General features: G+C 39.6%; 2 protein-coding genes across 2 annotated transcripts; one reads left to right on the top strand and one right to left on the bottom strand.

Annotated features, from left to right (window-relative positions):
- Positions 1 to 240: 240 nt before the first annotated feature.
- LOC116263965 (protein FATTY ACID EXPORT 5-like) lies at positions 241 to 3,252 on the bottom strand. Its single transcript, XM_031643816.2, has 3 exons — positions 2,808 to 3,252; positions 826 to 913; positions 241 to 517 (listed from the first exon to the last, which is right to left on the bottom strand). Exons 1-3 carry the CDS (start codon positions 3,004 to 3,006, stop codon positions 445 to 447), a joined length of 360 nt encoding a protein of 119 aa, XP_031499676.1. The 5' UTR covers positions 3,007 to 3,252; the 3' UTR covers positions 241 to 444.
- A 2,135-nt stretch (positions 3,253 to 5,387) lies between these two features.
- On the top strand, positions 5,388 to 16,667 carry LOC116263886 (uncharacterized). Its single transcript, XM_031643700.2, has 21 exons — positions 5,388 to 6,226; positions 6,418 to 6,692; positions 6,774 to 6,982; positions 7,085 to 7,167; positions 7,389 to 7,502; positions 7,605 to 7,793; positions 9,518 to 9,583; positions 9,690 to 9,746; positions 10,819 to 10,935; positions 11,082 to 11,186; positions 11,267 to 11,374; positions 11,445 to 11,622; positions 12,641 to 12,814; positions 12,914 to 13,489; positions 13,590 to 13,660; positions 13,850 to 13,978; positions 14,100 to 14,228; positions 14,752 to 14,962; positions 15,140 to 15,365; positions 16,127 to 16,282; positions 16,378 to 16,667. Exons 1-21 carry the CDS (start codon positions 5,507 to 5,509, stop codon positions 16,466 to 16,468), a joined length of 3,984 nt encoding a protein of 1,327 aa, XP_031499560.1. The 5' UTR covers positions 5,388 to 5,506; the 3' UTR covers positions 16,469 to 16,667.
- The last annotated feature ends 1,081 nt before the right edge of the window (positions 16,668 to 17,748 follow it).

Here is a 17,748-nt window from a genome sequence, read left to right as displayed (position 1 = left end):
ATGTCTCGTCCAAGTTAGAGTTAAGATTGTTTAGTAATTCATTGGGATTGATGTATGAATTTTAATAAAGATAATGACCTCAACGTCTCCCTGCCCATTTCAAACTTTACAAATAAGACGAAAAGCTAAAGGGGCGTTCTTGATAAAGGAGGTGGCCGTTCCATCTACTTCTTGCTCTGAAAGCTGATAGAGGATGCGCATTTCTGTTGTAAAGGATTTGGAATCTAAGAAGAAGATCAATTTACATATTGCATGAGATGTGGCCGTGTCGAATTACTAAATCGAAATTTTCTGTTCAAATGGTTGCACCCCCTTCTAAAAACTCGAAAAGCTGTTTTGGTGAATGAATTTCACGTTTTCTTAGCAACCAAACAAGGAAATATAAGTTGTACAAAATGTCCACAGAGAAACAACAGGTGATATTGGAATAAAGTGAAGTGAAAATCACTCGGCTTTTGATGAAATATGATTGCCGCCTCCCACAATCTTGTACAGATAGAAAATCGTCATCAAGGCACTGCAGACAGGTAACAAACAATCAGCTCGACTTCAATAAAATGAAGATCATAATAGAGGAAAATGCACATGCACATGAAACAAAATCATGAAAGAGAGTCAGAGACATACATACATATGCTGATATACAGGCTAATATTAAGCATGCAGAAATGGGTTAGAAAAGAAAACGTTTTCTAATTATTCTGCAGCATTAAATAGAAAGCAAAAATGTAGTATTAAATAGCAGAAAAGGACCAGTTAAAGTTATCAGAAAAATAAATCGTATTAGCTTTTTTTTGTAAAGCTTGCAGCTCTAGATAAACTAACCTGATTGCAGCAACTAAACCAGCTGGCATTATCTTGGAAGTTTCAAGATATCTCCTTCCCATTACCACTGCCAAAGCCACTGAGCATACTGCATCAAAAGCAGACGTTAAAAACATAACTAGTGGTGAAAAAATGAAAGAGAAGCTTAACCAAATTATTTGTCTCAACAGAAAAAAAGACATAAGCCTAATGCTTTTTTAGTCCTACATGTTATTTAACTTCATTTCCTCCTCCTTTGTTGGCTACTACTAATGTTCGTTTCTTCAATTATCATTAACGTCATAGATGCTCAACAGGAAGTGCTTTTGCAATCTCACACGCATGCACAGAAACATATAACTCATAAATACGGGCCAAAATCTTAGCATGAAGAACTTCTAGAAAAGGAAAATGGTTTCAGTACCTCCCATTAAGGCTATACTTTGCTTAAGTAGACCAATCCATCATTAATACAATTTTGCAAAAAACTAGAGAGAGTTAGACCCACATGGGAGAAGGGCCACCCTTCACTAAACCTAAGGTCCGACAAGGGCATGGCATGCAAGGGTCAATATTATACCACACGGCGGCTCATGAATGAAAAGCTTGACCAATCTCAATTTCTGGGTAGAAGGGACACAAACCCAAAATCTGCATGGCGTTTAGTTCTAGACATTAATAAAGTTATTCTTCATCAAAAGGTACCGTTCAAGATTAGGTCATAGGGAAGCCTTTGTGGATGCACACTAGAGCGGCATGAAGGTTAATCAACCAGTCCTCTGAAATACTAAAAAACTTCTATCAAAAGAATAGCCAGAACACTTTCTTAACCAAAATAACTCAAGCAACTAGGATCTTAAAAAAACCTGTAATGTTATCAGCTCGTACAAGTTGGTTGTAATACATGCTATTCTTCCGCAACATAATACTATCAGTACCTTGGATAAGCATGTTGTTGATTCCTAGGCAAATGTAACCACAACGGATACAACTGGGTTTACCCTGAGTTGATGCCAATACGCCCTCAAAAGATGTAATCAATGACCTCCACTGGTCTTCCTTTGGTATGCAAGGAAAAAGCTAGAGTAGTGAACTACTTACCGAAGAGCTACTAGGGTGCAGGAACATAATTAACACCGATGGAACCATAAACAGTTTTCAAAGATAAAAAATAAAAAATAAAAATCTTGTTCTTGTTCATTAGACTTGCAACAACCAAGATGGGATAACCGGCTTTACAAGTTAGTAGCCACCTGTAGTGCAGAAGCCTCAGAAACCTAGAAAAAGAGTCTTTCTCGAGGACAAAAAGATAATGCGGGAAGGAAGAAAATGAAAATTTTGAGAACTGATGCAACACACAGCCTGAAAGAGTTGGTCCCGGGAAGTGATTTACAGTTGCCTGAGACAGTAAACAGACTTCATAGATTGACAAGCGCATTAGGAATGATACTCAAGCATGAAGAAGTGATCAAGAACTGTTAACCAGAGCGTTTCATCAAGTTGCAGATCTTAAGATGAGCATCAAGAGCACAACTATACATGGAACTGATCAATTCAAAATGTCAAAAACGCAAAGCAAAGGCATTCATTATCTGGGAATGCAAAAAGGTACCATTAAAGTGGATTTCGCGGTCACTATCATCGGAGCTCATAGTTGCTGATGAAAAGACAAAAGCTACCACTAGTGAACTGGTATAAAAGGATCGTTGAAATCGACACTTTTAGAACACCAACCAACACAAATGAATAGTAACTGAAAAACTGGAATCATCTCAAGCCAGATCAAGCACCACAAACAACCAAATGTTCCCAAAAAACTTGTAAAATTCTCATCCCCTTCAACCATCCCTTCCTCTTGTGCACCAAATTTTACCAACATCAAGATCTTCTTCAACTCCATAAAATCCGTGCTTTCCCCCATGTGAATTATCAGTCATCAAACAGCAAAAGGAAAAACGTAAAAAGGGAAAATGATTCCGGAAGCAAGCGTTTGCTTTTATTACCGGTCTCCAGGAGGAGGGCAAACAAGGAATTCCTGCGCTTCTCAAACGCTTTGAGGCTGATGAAACCGGAGAGCAATAGCAGCAAACCGGCTCCCGCCCCTCCTGCCAAGGAGACGATGCTGCCCTTTCTGGCGTAGCCGACGACACCCCCAACCACCACGATGATCCCGTAAGGAATCGTGAAGCAGAAGTCGTGCATCTTCCAATTTGGGTACTCGGCCCTCTTCCTCTTCTCCCTCCCACCGGTTGCTAACCCCCAAAAAATAGGGAAACGACCTGAAAACGAGAGAAAGAGATACAGAGAGATCTGAGGATTTGGGAGCTCGATCTAAAGATCCTTTTCATCACCTGCTCTTCCCTACCAACACGCGCTCCGCGGCTTGGACAGGTCGAACTGGTGCCGCTGTGTGGCCCCCAGAGCCAATTGCTCCTGTGGACGGCTCGTGCCCACTGCATGGCGCCATCATATCTCGGCCGCCCATCTCCTCCTTCTCTCAATATCTCACCAGTCAACGCGTGATACTGACGTAGAATGGCTGGAAAAATAGACCTTCGTGCTGCTGTTCTTCTCTTCTTTCACAAATACGGCAAAACTTGTTCAACTCTTGATGGGGAATAAAATGTGAACCAATTCTGGTTGAAATATTCAACCTCAAGATTGTTTCTGATCTACAAGCAGAGGTTGCACCCTTTTTCTAGAATTTCATTTTTATTTCTTTTTTCAGTACTATTTATTTTTCCAAATGTTATTAGGCAAATTTCATCCTAGCAGTTCAAAACGTCCGATTGTTATCAAACAGACAACATGCATCATCTCAAAAACGGGAATCATCCAATACAGAAGTAATTGTTGAAATTGAACGTGAGCTCCAACCATCAAAGCCTGATGAGGGCATGATCTAGAGACTTCAGTTTCCAACTTACCGTTTAAAAAAAAAAATCATATAAGATGGAACAAAGGTTTTTAAGGTATTAGAAGTTTTACAAATACATTTTCACGTCTAGATGGAATAACAAAAAAAACATGTTTAAATTTTGATTTCTTTCATTTTCTACAACAAAATACACTTTTAAGTTTTGATTCCTTTCATCTAACCCTCTATTTCTTATGTGATTTAGGCAGTTGAATGAAAGAGGCCTAAACTTGAATACGTTTTTGTTATTCTACCAAAACTTGAGCATGTATTTATAAGAAATTCTTAAAAACATATAATTAGTTCGAGTATTCATATAAATTACTTAAATATTCCTTGTGTTTTATTGTCATTCTTTTATATGAAAGAATCAAGCAAGTCATAATTTGAAGCAGATGTTTTAGATTTGAGAGAAGAAGATGACAAACTAATAGCTAAGCAATAAAAGTAAGAAGAAATTGGTTGATGCGTCAAATTAATGCCAACAACCCATTCATTTAAATGCACTTGATATCTCAACTTAGGTAGAAGTACAAGTCTACCTTTCAAAATGTGATCATAATAAGAAATAAGTGAAATGCCATTGCCCTCTCCTCTCCATCCCATATATTTGACCGTTAGATGAACAGTTAATTTTTTACACTATTGTATCACTGGGAAGTTTGGATTTAAATGACACCCCTAGTTTTGATCAGTTTAGAGTATTTGGTCTGAGACCAATGGTCTGTTTGAATTGGTGAGTGAATTGTCTCAAGAATACGAGGTTGAGACATTTAATCTCAAAGGGTGCTTTGAGAGAGATGACTAAGGGACCTCATCTTTGAGACATGATATCTCATGCCATCCTCATTGCAAACATCAAACATAAAATCCTCACATTTATGCTCCCAAGTACACGTTGATCTTTGCTTCATGTGCAACTTGCCAGATAATGAATCTCATGTTCAACACTATAATGGGAATGTTTGATTTATGCAAAAAAGACATATATATTTTTTTTTAACTCAAATGCAAATTCCTATTAAGTCAACAACATAGCTCACATTTAAACGATCGACTTTGAGAAATTAAAACAAGCTATTTAAAGCATTCCAGCTTGATCTGAATCCAATATAAGTGAATATAAAATGAGATTATGGCCATTTTTTGCCGTGTCGGTCCAAACTCGAAGACCCGTTCAAAAAATATTGAATTAAATCCACATTTCTTAAGAGCGCTTTCGGGTCAAAACTTGACACAAAGCGGAATGGATTCAGACCCGATTCAAGGTGACTAGCAAGTTAATTTATAGTATATTCCAAAATTTTTGGACCTTAGTTTACATCCATCATATAAAGATCTATGAATTACAACCCATATACAATGTAACTGGATTTGAGTCAGTCTAGATCCAGATCTATTGATCTTACCTTTCTCCATTTAGAGGGATCTGGGACTTATTTTGTAAAAAAAAAAAAATATTTGAAGGAAAACCATTTCTCAGTTATTATTTATTTATTTTTTAATTAATTGACATTTACCTTAAACTTATTTAATTATTTTATAGATCCTATCTTACGCGACCCGATTCACTTACGCCCGCGTCGCCATTCAAAAGTTCCCGCCTTCCGGCTTCCCCTGAACGCGCATTCAAATTAAACGAATCCGGAAACGAAACGTCTAGTTTTTCTTCTTATTTCTCCGTTTTCTGTTTCTCCGGTCATCAGAGAAATCTGTTCTCATCGTTCTCGGTTCACGCTGTCGCCGGTCCGGTAGGTAACTCGGAAGCAGCTGCACAGACGGCAAATGGAGGAAGAAAGGCATCATAGTCTCCAATTCTCCTTGACTTCCCCCCACGCACCTCCTCCCTCTTCTTCTTCCTCCCTCTTGAGGGATATCTCTAACTTCAAAGCGCAGTGTACGCCCAGAAACCGCCCCGTATCTCTCCCTTCTTCCCCGTACTCCATATTTTTTACCGCCTCCAAGCAGACACCAGCTACTGCCACCGGTCCCTCGTCCACCCGCCGGTGCCCTCCGTCCTCGCTTTCTCGCAAGAAGGCCGCCCGCCGCCTCCGGGCCTTCGAAGTCGAGCAATCGTTTTCCTCGCACAAGGTGCAGATAAAAAAGGAGAAGTCCCTGAACTCGCTTGAGCGTTCCCTCGCAATCTGGTTGAATTTCCTCTTCCGAGACCCTGGGTCTTGTGGGTGCGACACCGAGGTCTTTAATGGAAGGGTTGCTGATTGTCCAGATCAGGCAATGTTGGGGGGGAATGGTAAGCGAGATAGCTTGCCGGGCGAGAAATTCGAGATTGGTGGCGGTTGGAGAAATCCCAAGCGGCTAAAGAATAGGCCGGCAGGATCTGGTTCTGGCGCTGCTTCAAGAGAAGCTGAATGGACGGCTGCGGCAGTGCTTAGGGTCTCGCTGAAGGACGTGTGTAGCTTAGAGGATTTGAAGGACAGGTTGAGCTTGTACATATCTGCTGAGGGTCGCAAGGATGTGCTGCTTATGATGTCTCACGTTTCTAAGGTCTGTAATTCGACTTCATCATTGATCAGGACAATTGTAGATGAGTAATGCTTTGTCATACTCGTGGTCTATATGCCATTTTTTATTTGAGAAATTAGTTGGTGTTTTTGGTTCCATTTGGTAGCTTGAATTAGCATTATTTTCATGGTCTTAGTTATTTATATATTAGAATTCGGTATTCATCTGAGCAGACTATAGACGAGGGTAGATTGAAAATGAAGGCCCATTGTCCTGTGGTATCAGATGTGGCGATGAGGGAAAAATCCATTAAGGTGCTAATGTGTTATAATCCGACGTGGCTACGCATTGGTCTCCATATCGTCTTCGGTGGAGATTCCATCTTACCTGCTGATCTGACGACTGAAAAAAATGCAGATGATTTTGAAGAGGAATTGTTTGTAAGGATGATTGTCGAAAAACAATTCTTTTCTCATGCAGGTCTCGCAAAGTCGTATGCTTACAACAAGTAAAGCTCTTAATATGCCTTTTTGTCTCCACAGATTAGTTTGTTTTTTATGCATTTTATTTCTAATGCTGTTGCTTGCAGGTCGGTTGAGGGAAATTACAGACCTGGTTATTATGAAGCACTTGGGAGTGTAATATTGAAGAGATTTTTGCTTTTTGTTCTTTGCCTCGACAAGGCAAAATGCGAAAGCTCCCTTCCTTTGAGATACGGAATTGATGGACTTGATGGAGGTTCGCCATTGTTGTTTCGAAAAGGATCTTCAATTAAATCTAGCAGACAAGTTATTCTTGGTAAGTTTCTAGCTGGGGTTCATTGTCAGACCATTAGTCGCACGTCTCATATCATGCAAAAATCTAAAAATTAAATTTGCGCTTCGCACCTTTGATAATCAGATTTTCTGATGGAACTAATGCACGGAGAAGGCGACTTGATTTCGCGCCTTGCAACTCTTGGCTACAAAGTTTCCTACCAACAGGTACTAATTGGGCAAAGGCTGATTCTTTAGTAGGACGATTGGTTTCTTGGGAACATGATGGAGATTCCTTTGGAGTTTGGACTATCAAACCCACTAACATTTCCTGTCCATGCACATGAACTGAAGTGCTTGTTTGCATGTTGCATGCTTATATATCATATATTCTCCTCTTTCCTACTTGTGACATAGATTTTGGGCATTTGGTTTCTTGTCGTTCGCAGCCTCCGCTGGCCGAGTATGATTTTGTTGTGGCTAATTTAGTCAATGATCTTGGTGATGGTCTGCGACTCTGTAGAGTTGTTCAACTTTTGCAACATGATGCCTCTATCCTTGCGGTAATTTTCCATCACATAGATGTGTCCAATTAGTACGAATTCCTCAGGATCTGTCAAAAGTTGCGTTTTGTTATTGATTTTGGTCATTTCTGTTCATGCCAGAAAATCATGGTTCCTTCTGAGAATAGGAAGAAGAAGCTGCAGAATTGTAATGTGGCTATGCAGTATCTTAAGCAGGCGGGGGTTCCATTTCTTGATGATGATGGTGACCTTGTTACTGCTGAAGATATTGTTGGTGGGGATAAAGTACTGGTTCTAGCACTATTGTGGAACATTTTTATCCATCTACAGGTTTGTTTTCAGAAAATTGACTCTCGCATAAATTCTCTTTTTCCATGGGACCATGTCCGACGTTTTTCATGCCTTCAACATGTTACGATTTCATCTCAGTTTAAAATTTTTTGTCAAAACCTTTTCTCCTTACTGTCTCTAATTTTTTTTTTTATGAATCTGTTGGATGACATATAGATATCAACCGATCGCTCACTAATATTCTGAAAGCTTTGAGCTTTTCAGCTGCATAGCTGATGCAAGTTTTTAAATTCCCTACATAACACAGGAGCGAGTATAGAGGAACCATGTTTGCTTCTCGCTACCACACGTGTTGGTATTAGGTAAATAGAAGTTTGGCAGCACTAATGTGATCCGAATGGTGATCCTATTTAAAAAAAAAAAACGCTCCTGAAAGCTGATAATTCAGCACAAAATAAGTAAGTTGAGCAAGTAGGAATTAAGGTTTAAGGCTTATCTTGTCTTGGTAGCTAAACTGATCCGTTCTTGCCCAACCTGATCTTGAAATTATTGTTAGAGAGCAACCGAGTACTCAAGGAAGATGCTTCAAGAGGGCTATGAATCTGCATGATCCACTAGATGGCTAGATCAAATGTTAGTGATGGATCATGCTGCTACTAGCTCAAAACACTGTACTAAGAAGAATAAAATATGAAAAGATAGATATTGGAAGATATCTGCTTGTTTCACGAACAACTCCTGGATGAGAGGTTTGTGGAAAAAATTTATAGTAATGTGTTCTGACTTATTTAGTCATTGTTTTAGTTTTGCCGACTTGCGGGCACGGACAACCATTTAGTGTCGATATTTGCAAACTACTTGCTAGTTAACTAATTCCATGGAAGCTACATACACGTGATTCAATGATACTTGACCATTCCGTTGTCCTAAGGTTACGTCTCTGTTTCATATTTTCAACAGTTGTGGCACATTAATTAAAACATTACAAATAAATGTAAAAACATATAAGAATACTTTTATGAGTTGTGGAGGAAACTTTGTGCCTCAAGCATCTATGTTGTCAAAAGCACGCCAGGTCCTGCCCGGCTCACTTAGGCCCAGTGTGGCCACCTTTTCTACTAGGCAGTAGTACCTAGGATCCCAGTTTAAAAAAATGTCTCCAGAAAGCTCCTCCCCCAACGAACCCCTCTATTTACTGTTTTTCTGTGCCTAGGCCCTTGTCTAGGTGTTGCCTAGTCCTTTCTACGGGTTCATCACCTAGGGCTGCCTCACACTTTTGACTACATGCCTAAGCATAAAGATGCTCGCTTTTGGATTAGAAGGTCATGTGTTCACCACGTTAGGGGTCTCTTCCGTGGGGAGATTGCTTCATATGATGCGTGTAGAAGGATCGTTGCTTCACTTATTTAAAGCTTTCTTCTTTTATCTCCTTATGATTGAAGAGAACCATTTCTATAGTCTGTTGCACACTAAGTTTTAGATCTACTCAAGATTCAGAATGACTTTTAGTTCTTTAATAACTGATACTTACATGGATAGAGAACCTGTTCGCTCAAAGTTGTGGCCATTAATAATGCAATAGCATTCTATACTGCCAATTTCATTTGCCCGTAACCTCTGATATCTTTATCGATGTTGTCGTCTGTATTAGCTGATGATTGGGCTGGTCGTTCTAGGGTGAAATCAATTGAATTTTATTTCTGGAGTAAAAAAGTTATGTTTTATTTTCAGTTTTTATTCTGACGTTACTTCTTATCTCGCAGCTGCCTTTGTTAGTCCCCAAAGATGGTTTGCTTGAAGAGCTGTCTAAACTAAATAAATCACGTATGGTATGATATTCTTGATGTCAGCTTCTGCAAATAGAGCTGTCTGTTTTGTGAAAGCCATTTTTATTTTTGACCTCAGCGTTCTTCTTCTCTTTCTCTTTCTTTATAGGTGATCTCAGATGGTAAGATTATGCCACACCTAGATATGGTTCTGGCATGGATTCAGGTATTGCTACTAAATCTTTTTATGATTGGCCAAATTTTCGTACAAAAAAATCTTTTGTTTTAAATTTGTCTTTTAGTAGATGTGAGAATCTTGCGTGCAAATATTACAATTGAAGGTTGTGATAGACTTTATCTTTAAGGCTGCAAAAGATCAGATATATGTTATCAAAAGTTACTCATTAATAAAGAGGATGGTTTCCTTCTTCTACATTTTCATCAGGCTTGAAATTTTGTGCTTAATCTGCTTAAGTTGAATCATATTCAAAGCAGGCTTTCTTTGGAGCAATATATCTTAGCAGACCAGGAAAAATTTCAGAGGCGTTGCTTTCTTCTTTAAATCATTTCTTCCTTTTCTAATTGTAAAAGCTTTTGAATCGTGCTTATTCTCTTGAGCATGACTTCTGCCAATCCTTTGAGTACCTCCGAGTTTACCTGTCTGACTGAAACAACGATTAAGATTATGTTCCTGGATAGCTAGACATAATTCCTTATGCTGTTACCGTAACATTCATAATTTCGTATACTCAAGCCTGGGTTTAAAAATTTCTTTCCCCCAGTTCTGACAGGAGTTTTTAGTTTTTGCTTCTCGTTTTGGCTACAATTGATTGGTCATTCTTTATGAACGCATGCCAGTTCTGCTCAAAGAAACTGTATGATAGATCTAGTGGATACTGGATCCTGAAAAATTCTATTCACCACCATTACTTTGTTTATCTATGAACTTACAGACTTGATTCTGCTAGGTTGGTGATGCCAGGTTAAAAATTCTTTTATTCAATTGTTTGGAAAAGAAATCATTGGGAGTATGTCTCCCGTAGCTTTGTCTGCAGGAAGACTCAGCTGAAAGAAAAAACAATTCTTGGCTGAATTAAGCCAATAAATACATAGTTCTAACTTCTAGTCAAGCAGCGAGTTATTTCTGAGGATTTCTGTTAGCTTTTGATGCTATTGCTAAAAAATTGGGCTTATTTTTAGTTGGCTCTAGTGGTTCTCTTTCTTAGAGTTATTACATGCTGAATCTAGTTGAATAGAATGTGGCGGTACAACTCTTGAGCATTTGAAACTTTCCGCAGGTAATCTGTGAGGGCTATGACTTGAAGGTGTATAATTATGCTTCTCTGGTTGATGGAAAAGCATTAGTTTGTATGATCGATTACTACTTCACAGCTATGCATCACAGAAATTCTACGGTAATTACCTTTGACCTAATTATTGCATCTAAAACCTCCAATTTTCAAGCTAGAAGCCATAAGAGTACCAAGAACTATGATCACCAATTTGATTTGTTTGCCGTTGGGGCTCCCAAAATCTGATTATCTTATGCTCTAACATTCAGGACGTCCAGGAGGGTAACACTTCACTTGTTCCATATTGTGATGATGCCCTGCAAAATTTTGACTATGTCCAAAGAGTGAACGCAACGATAGGCAAATTTCCTGAGGTAGGTCGTTTTCCTATTTTAGCGGTGATATCTACTGCAATTTGACAAAAAGCAGTTGCATAATTCTATAAAATGCACAGGTTCTGGAACACACTGATATTTTGGACCAAGACCTTTCTTGTAATGAGCGGAGTGTGGTTGTTCTAGCAATACTTGTGTCGTGCCTACTGATTGGCAGGAAAAAAATGGTAATTCTATGACCCTCTTCCCCCCTTTTTGGCCGTCATTATTTGGTCTCAGTAGGTTTTATCCTCACAGGATCAAGTGAATCTTCAACGAGCTTTAGGAGGGAGTCCTTTTGCTTCAAAACTTAAACCTCCAGGAGCAATGTCTAACAATAAGGATATGTCCGTTGCTTGTTCAAGTGATGATATGCATATCAAAGTTTGGAAAAACTCGAAAAGCAGGGGCGGACAAGACACACGGACCTCTGAAGGTTGGTCGGTATTTTTTTGTGTGAAGAAGTGCAGACATATATACAAGTAGTTGTAATTTGCTTTCATCTGCACCCTGATTCTCCTTATTGCCAAGACTATTCTATAGTTTTTTCGGCATTTATTCTGATTTCTGAGTCTGATTCCAAAATTTTTTCATGGTTAATGAGCATGTTGTCTTTCTGTTGATTTGAGTTTGAGATTCTATCTCTGACTGAGCTCGGAAAGAAACCACAACGAATTAAGATCTTAAACTGCGAGGAACTACAGAAATCATTGAAATAATAATGCGCAACCACTTTGTTAAGTGGATCAGATGTAATGCGCATGTCCAAATTTGAACTAGAGGTTTAAAAATTAGATGAATCTCAAGGTGGACGTCAGATGCTCCATCCTCACGGTTCATTTTCTTCTTTGTGGACGACCCATGACTTGCGTGGGCTTCTGCCCGTGATTACATCAGTTTGATAATCAACTAATCATAATGGAAAGCAAGTTCTAAGGTCAGAGCTGGAAATAGTAATTGAAGAGGCATGAATCACATTAGTTTTACATCCCGACGAAATGAATTGTGCTTGTTTTGTATCATTGTCTTTTATAATATTGGTGAGTGCGCGTTCATGCACATGCCTATTTTCACTGCTAGCTCATAACGGGTAACAACTACCTGAGTTTCCCGATGTCCTGAGCTTCGGAATTTTAGTTAGTGCATTGTGACCTTTGGCAAACATTTTAAATCAATGTGGTACATATTGAGCCATATGTTTCATTAAATTTGCTAGGTTGATTGTGCTATTTCTACTAAGAAGAAACATTCAACTCTTTTGTTTCTTTTTTTCCTCCGTTGGAGAAACTACGTATGAGAATGAGAAGTCCTAGCATGCAAATGCAAATCAAAAGAAAATTAAGTATGAAGTTTGAGACATCCATTGGCATAGTCTTTCCTTATGTTAATACTAGTATCAGATGGAAACACAGTTCTAGTTCGTCTATCTTGATTGACTACCTCACTAAGTGCAGAGGGAGCTAGACAAGTCATCAGGACATATTTAAGGTGCTTCGCGGAACGGCGGGAGTTTTTGAAGGTTAGGGCGGCAACAGTTCTTCTGCAGGCAGCCGTTCGTGCTTGGCTGGTTAGCAAAAGATTTAGCTATACATCTGAACTTGGATCCTTCGTACTAGAACAAACACCTGGTTGGTAACATGATACTTGCCGCCTTTAAACAGGCAACTTTTATGTAAGCCTTATATCTTCTTTTTCATGAACATTTGTGCCCTCCGATCAATGAACAGGAAAGAGGAGCTCCCCAATGTTTGAGAGGTATTTCAGATATATAATTGAGAGAAGGAGCTTCTTAAGAAAGAAAAGAGCAGTGTCAGTTATACAGAGGTCTGTGCGGCTGTGGATTACCAGCAGATGCAATCTGAAATGCATACCGTCTGCCGAATCTGATTACCCTCAAAAGTTCGTCTTCGCTGTGACTATCATCCAAGCTTGCATCCGTGGAAGGGCTGAGAGACGTCGATGTGCTGATATTGCTGGTCAACAGCAGAACCATTTGTCAGTTATCGCTGGGATGGAGTTTTCAAAAGATCCAGTAGATGCAGCGGTTAAGATTCAGCTGGCTTGGAGAAGATGGAAGAAAAGCAATTTCATGTCCGTGCAGCATACTGCAGCTACCAGAATCCAAAGTTCTTGGCGTGGTTGGTTAACCAGAAAGAACTTTCAGCACCAGCAAGTTGCCGCCGTCAAAATTCAGAGTCGGGTTAGGACATTCTTATGTCAGCAATACTTCAATAGTTACAATGTTGCTGCAGTTGCAATCCAGAGACATATCAGGAGAGCCATATCCGAGGGAGAAGTGTTCGGTATGGTTAAAATAGTTAGTCAAGCCTCCTTGGCTATCGATTTTCAAGTCATTTGTAACTATAGCAGTTAATTTGAGACAGAAGTTTCAAATGCATGCAGATGGTGGCTGTCGGGGAAATGAAGAATTTAAACTTCCACAAAATCAGCTCAGAAGCGTCGTTACAATACAAGTAGGTGCATCTCCACCTAATTTCTCTGGCATTATTGAGTTGTACACGGGTGTACGTTTCAAATTTTAAATGAAACTAGTCAGCTGTCATAAAAAATAAGCATCTTGTTTTATGGATAAGAAAAAATGGTAAAAATTTTGACGGCCTTGCTTCAATTTTTAACAGAGATTCATATTCTTTAAAATGCAGAGATGGTGGCGAAAACGTTTGGCCCCCAGTTTACCAGAACAATTGGCTATTACAATTCAAGCCCATATTCGTGCGTGGATTGCTCGTCGGAATGTGACGAAAACGAAGTCCTGCGCCATTGTCATCCAAGTGGGTGTATTTTTTGTGGTCTGCTGCGTATCTGTTTCTCGAAGTTGATATCGAGAATACCTCTGTAAAACTAGTCGTGTTAAAAGACATCTTCTGAAGAATGTGGTCTTCTTATCTGCAGAGACGGTGGAAGAATATTTTATTATGGAAACAAAGAGAAAGGTCGGCAATTCTGATTCAGTCATATATTCGTAGGTGGATTGCGAGGCGACTTGTGGAAAAGGCCAAGCTTTGTATTATTACCATCCAAGTATTTCTTTCACTTCCTCTTCTTCTTCCATGGCCTTGTGCATTTTATTACTTTGTTTACGCATTATTGCTTGAGAGTTTGTATACTATTTAAACTGCATAGAGGATAAGTATGCAAACAGTCTTATAATCTTAATGTCATTATATGTGATACATTGTCCCACACGAGTGGTTCACGTAAATCACAACGCAAGCTTCCTGCGCACATCACAAAGCCCCCACTTCTTGCATTTGGTTATTTTATCCTTTAATCAGATGATGGGTTCCATTCGACCACACTGCTTGTGCACTTTCTGCATGATTGGCTGCAACGACATGTTCCTAGCTCCCTCTTATTTATGCTACATAAATCCGTTTATACTTTTCACATCCAATTGCTACTTCGTGCTTCTTTTTGTTGACATATTGGCTTTTTACATGGAAACCGGGTGAATAAAAAGCGCTCGTTTGAAAGATGAACTTCTAATTTACAAAATGCTTCCTTATCAATTGGCATGCTTTGGCTGTTCTCGACATGTTGGCAGTCTTATTGGAGGGGTCACTTGGCAAGAAGGAAACTACACCTAGAATCAAGAGACCAATTGTTGGATCTGCGGGTTCGCATGCAAAAATCTGCAGCCAATATAGATGACGGGATGCGCCTCATGAATCGCCTTATTGATGCACATCATACGCTTGCTGCATTACTGAACTCGAGAAAGGTTACTGGCATTCTTCATACCTGTGAAACTTTAGGTGAGCTCCCTTGCACCTTCCATAAATATTTTTCTCTTGTCGATATTGCACCTGGCAAAGCCCATGCACTTATTACGCACATGCACACTGTATTTTATGGACCATATCCATGTTATCCACAATTTGTAAAATCCTTGGACTTGAGTAACGTCCTTCAAAACATTCTGATGTTCACAGATATGGCAACTCATCTTTCTCAAAAATGCTGCGAGACACTGGCTGAAACAGGCGCAGTTGAGACTTTGTTACTAGTCTTCCAGATTGGCAATCGCAGTGTTCCGTATGTGGAGGTGTTGACGCGTGCCTTGTCTACTCTTAGGAACCTTGCTCGCTACCCACATATCGTACAAGTGCTGATCAGAACGAATGGGCTCCTAAAGATAGTTTTAGAGGAGCTGTTATGGTTAGTATTTTGGTCGAAAGAATCACTAGCACATATAGATTTTATGCTCGAGACATCTGCAGTTTGATTGGTAGCCGAATTACTAGGACCAAATAAACCGAGTAGCTATCTCTCTTGATCATGTGCTGTGATGAAGCATAGCACTGGTTTGGTTCACCTGGGCTGTCCCACCAATTGACTCGGTGCACGCATTATGAAAGGTGTTCAAATGAATATTGTGGATCAAGTCTCAAATGTGCCACTTTGTATATCCTGGAGTTTCTTCCATGGCTTTGTCTTTATTTATAGGGCATAGTGGTGACTGGAGGATCAAAGAGAGGGATAGGCCGTGCCTCAAAATGACTGTCTGCTCCTAAATGCGTGACCCAAAATGTCTACCCTTAGTTTCATTGAACGAAAAGACGATTCTCTTTGGGGTATATCCAACTGCGCATAGAAAGGTGCTTGTTTACTCCGTGTTATCCTTGTTGTCTTTCCTTTTAAAAGAATTTCCACTCTTTTTAACAGCATAGGCCATAAGATCCAGATGTCAAAGTTTTTCTTTTCAACTTGAGCCAATTTGTCTCTTCAAGGGTTTGGGGTTCTTGTAGGCTACAGGCCTATGTTCGCTTAGGCCATGCATGCAACTGACTGGGGCCAAGTCTCCAGTTCGCTTGATTGTTTATTACGTAGCCTGAAGGTACTCGCTGGGTTGGTAAAGCTTTCTTCTTGTTCATGATGTTGGGCATTTTCCTGTTTTATGCCTTTCTATGGCATTTCAGGCACAAGGAGGAAGGATACTTCATCGCAGCTGAGCTACTACAGAAGATATGTGCATTCAAGGAAGGCGTAGAGGCCATTCGGAGTAAGCATTTTTTTGTCAAAAGGCTTCATAATCTTGCGGAAGATCTTCGAAGGAAAGCAATAGTGGAAAAGAAGTAAGGCTGCCATAATGAGGTTTCGGTGCTTTCTTGCTCTTTTTTCCTCTCAAAATCTTACCAAACGTCTGGCCTCTTTTGCTGCGAATTCGTAGGCAAAATGGATATCGGCGCAGCACGAAGTATAGCGCAGAGAGACGACTCAGCCCAGCCAAGGAAATCTTGTCTTGCATCCTGAACAATTGAAGTCGAAAGTTTCCAGCTTTCGGAGATCGGCTTGTTCCCTTGCCTTGTGTAAAGTGCATTTTCATCTCTGTGTTGAATGCTTTTGGACAATACGATTTGGCAGTTGATAGGATCTGGCTGCTTGCCTCTTTACCTTGTCTGCCATTGGAGGGAAATTATTACCTGGTAAAAGAAAAAGAACATTCTTGGTTTTGCACTATATGTTGTCTGCATGTAGCATATATGCATGAGAACATCTTCTCTTATCAAATGATTTGGGAGCTTTTGAAATATGTGCTTACTTGGGCTTTGAACACCACAATATAGTATGAAATAAGTTTCACATACAAAAAAGCTTTAGGGAAGGAGAGGTACAGCTGGGATTTTTTGCCTTAAAAATTGCACTTGATAATTTTTATCCATACTTGTGGGCTGTTGGAGCTGCAAGCTATATAACTCGAATTTGAATCGCGTGTGAAGGCTTGGTGGCCACCAAATCTAGGTTTGAACATATGGCAGATAGATTCATGCCACTTCTAATCTTTATAGAAAAGGGCTGGGTCTAGCTGTCGATGAATATTCACAGTTCATTCTCCGTGGTTTGTACTTCCTAAGGTTAGGGAGAAATTTCCAAGAATTTTCTGATGCTTCTTAAGGGTTTAGGACCATGCCTTTTCTTCCACTTCTGAAGTAAGAATGATGTCTGCACAAGGATGTCTTTCTTTGCCTATCAAGAGGATTCTGGAACTCAACCACCGTTGCGGTTCATCCTTTGAAAAGGTGTTCAAGATATTATTATAAATGCTGATTGTAGTAAGAAGATGAAATATTCAATTTCAGTTTGGTTGGATACAGGCATAAGACCTGACCGCTGGCCTTCGTTCTCTTCTGGTTCTGCCATTCTCCAAACTGCTTGCTGCTGGGTTAATGATCATCAGAAAATTGTTTACACTCTCAGGCTTAATGACTGTTCAACTACATTTTTAGGAGATAGATTCTATGAAAAACAGTTCAGTCAGGGGGCATATCAAGAGGCACTGGGTTTGATTTTGATAGGAATTCATATGAGAGATTTCTGTCCTTTTTGTATGCTAACCCTTCAGATTTTTCTAAAAGGGCCATCGCCCTTCATTCTGAAATGGAATGGGGTCCAAATCTTTTGTATAGCAAGGCTTAGTGCCTCCCAACCAAAGTGATTAACTGGTTAAGTCCAACGTAAAGACCTGCTTGGACGATGCTAAAGCTTTGTTCAAGTCCTGCTCTTAGCATCAAGACCAGCATAAAGAAGCTGAAATATACCA

This window comes from Nymphaea colorata, chromosome 11 (genome assembly GCF_008831285.2).
Source record: "Nymphaea colorata isolate Beijing-Zhang1983 chromosome 11, ASM883128v2, whole genome shotgun sequence".
NCBI classification, from domain to species: domain Eukaryota; kingdom Viridiplantae; phylum Streptophyta; class Magnoliopsida; order Nymphaeales; family Nymphaeaceae; genus Nymphaea; species Nymphaea colorata.
The sequence above is the reverse complement of the archived record's forward strand: the minus strand, read 5'-3'. Positions and strand labels throughout refer to the sequence as shown.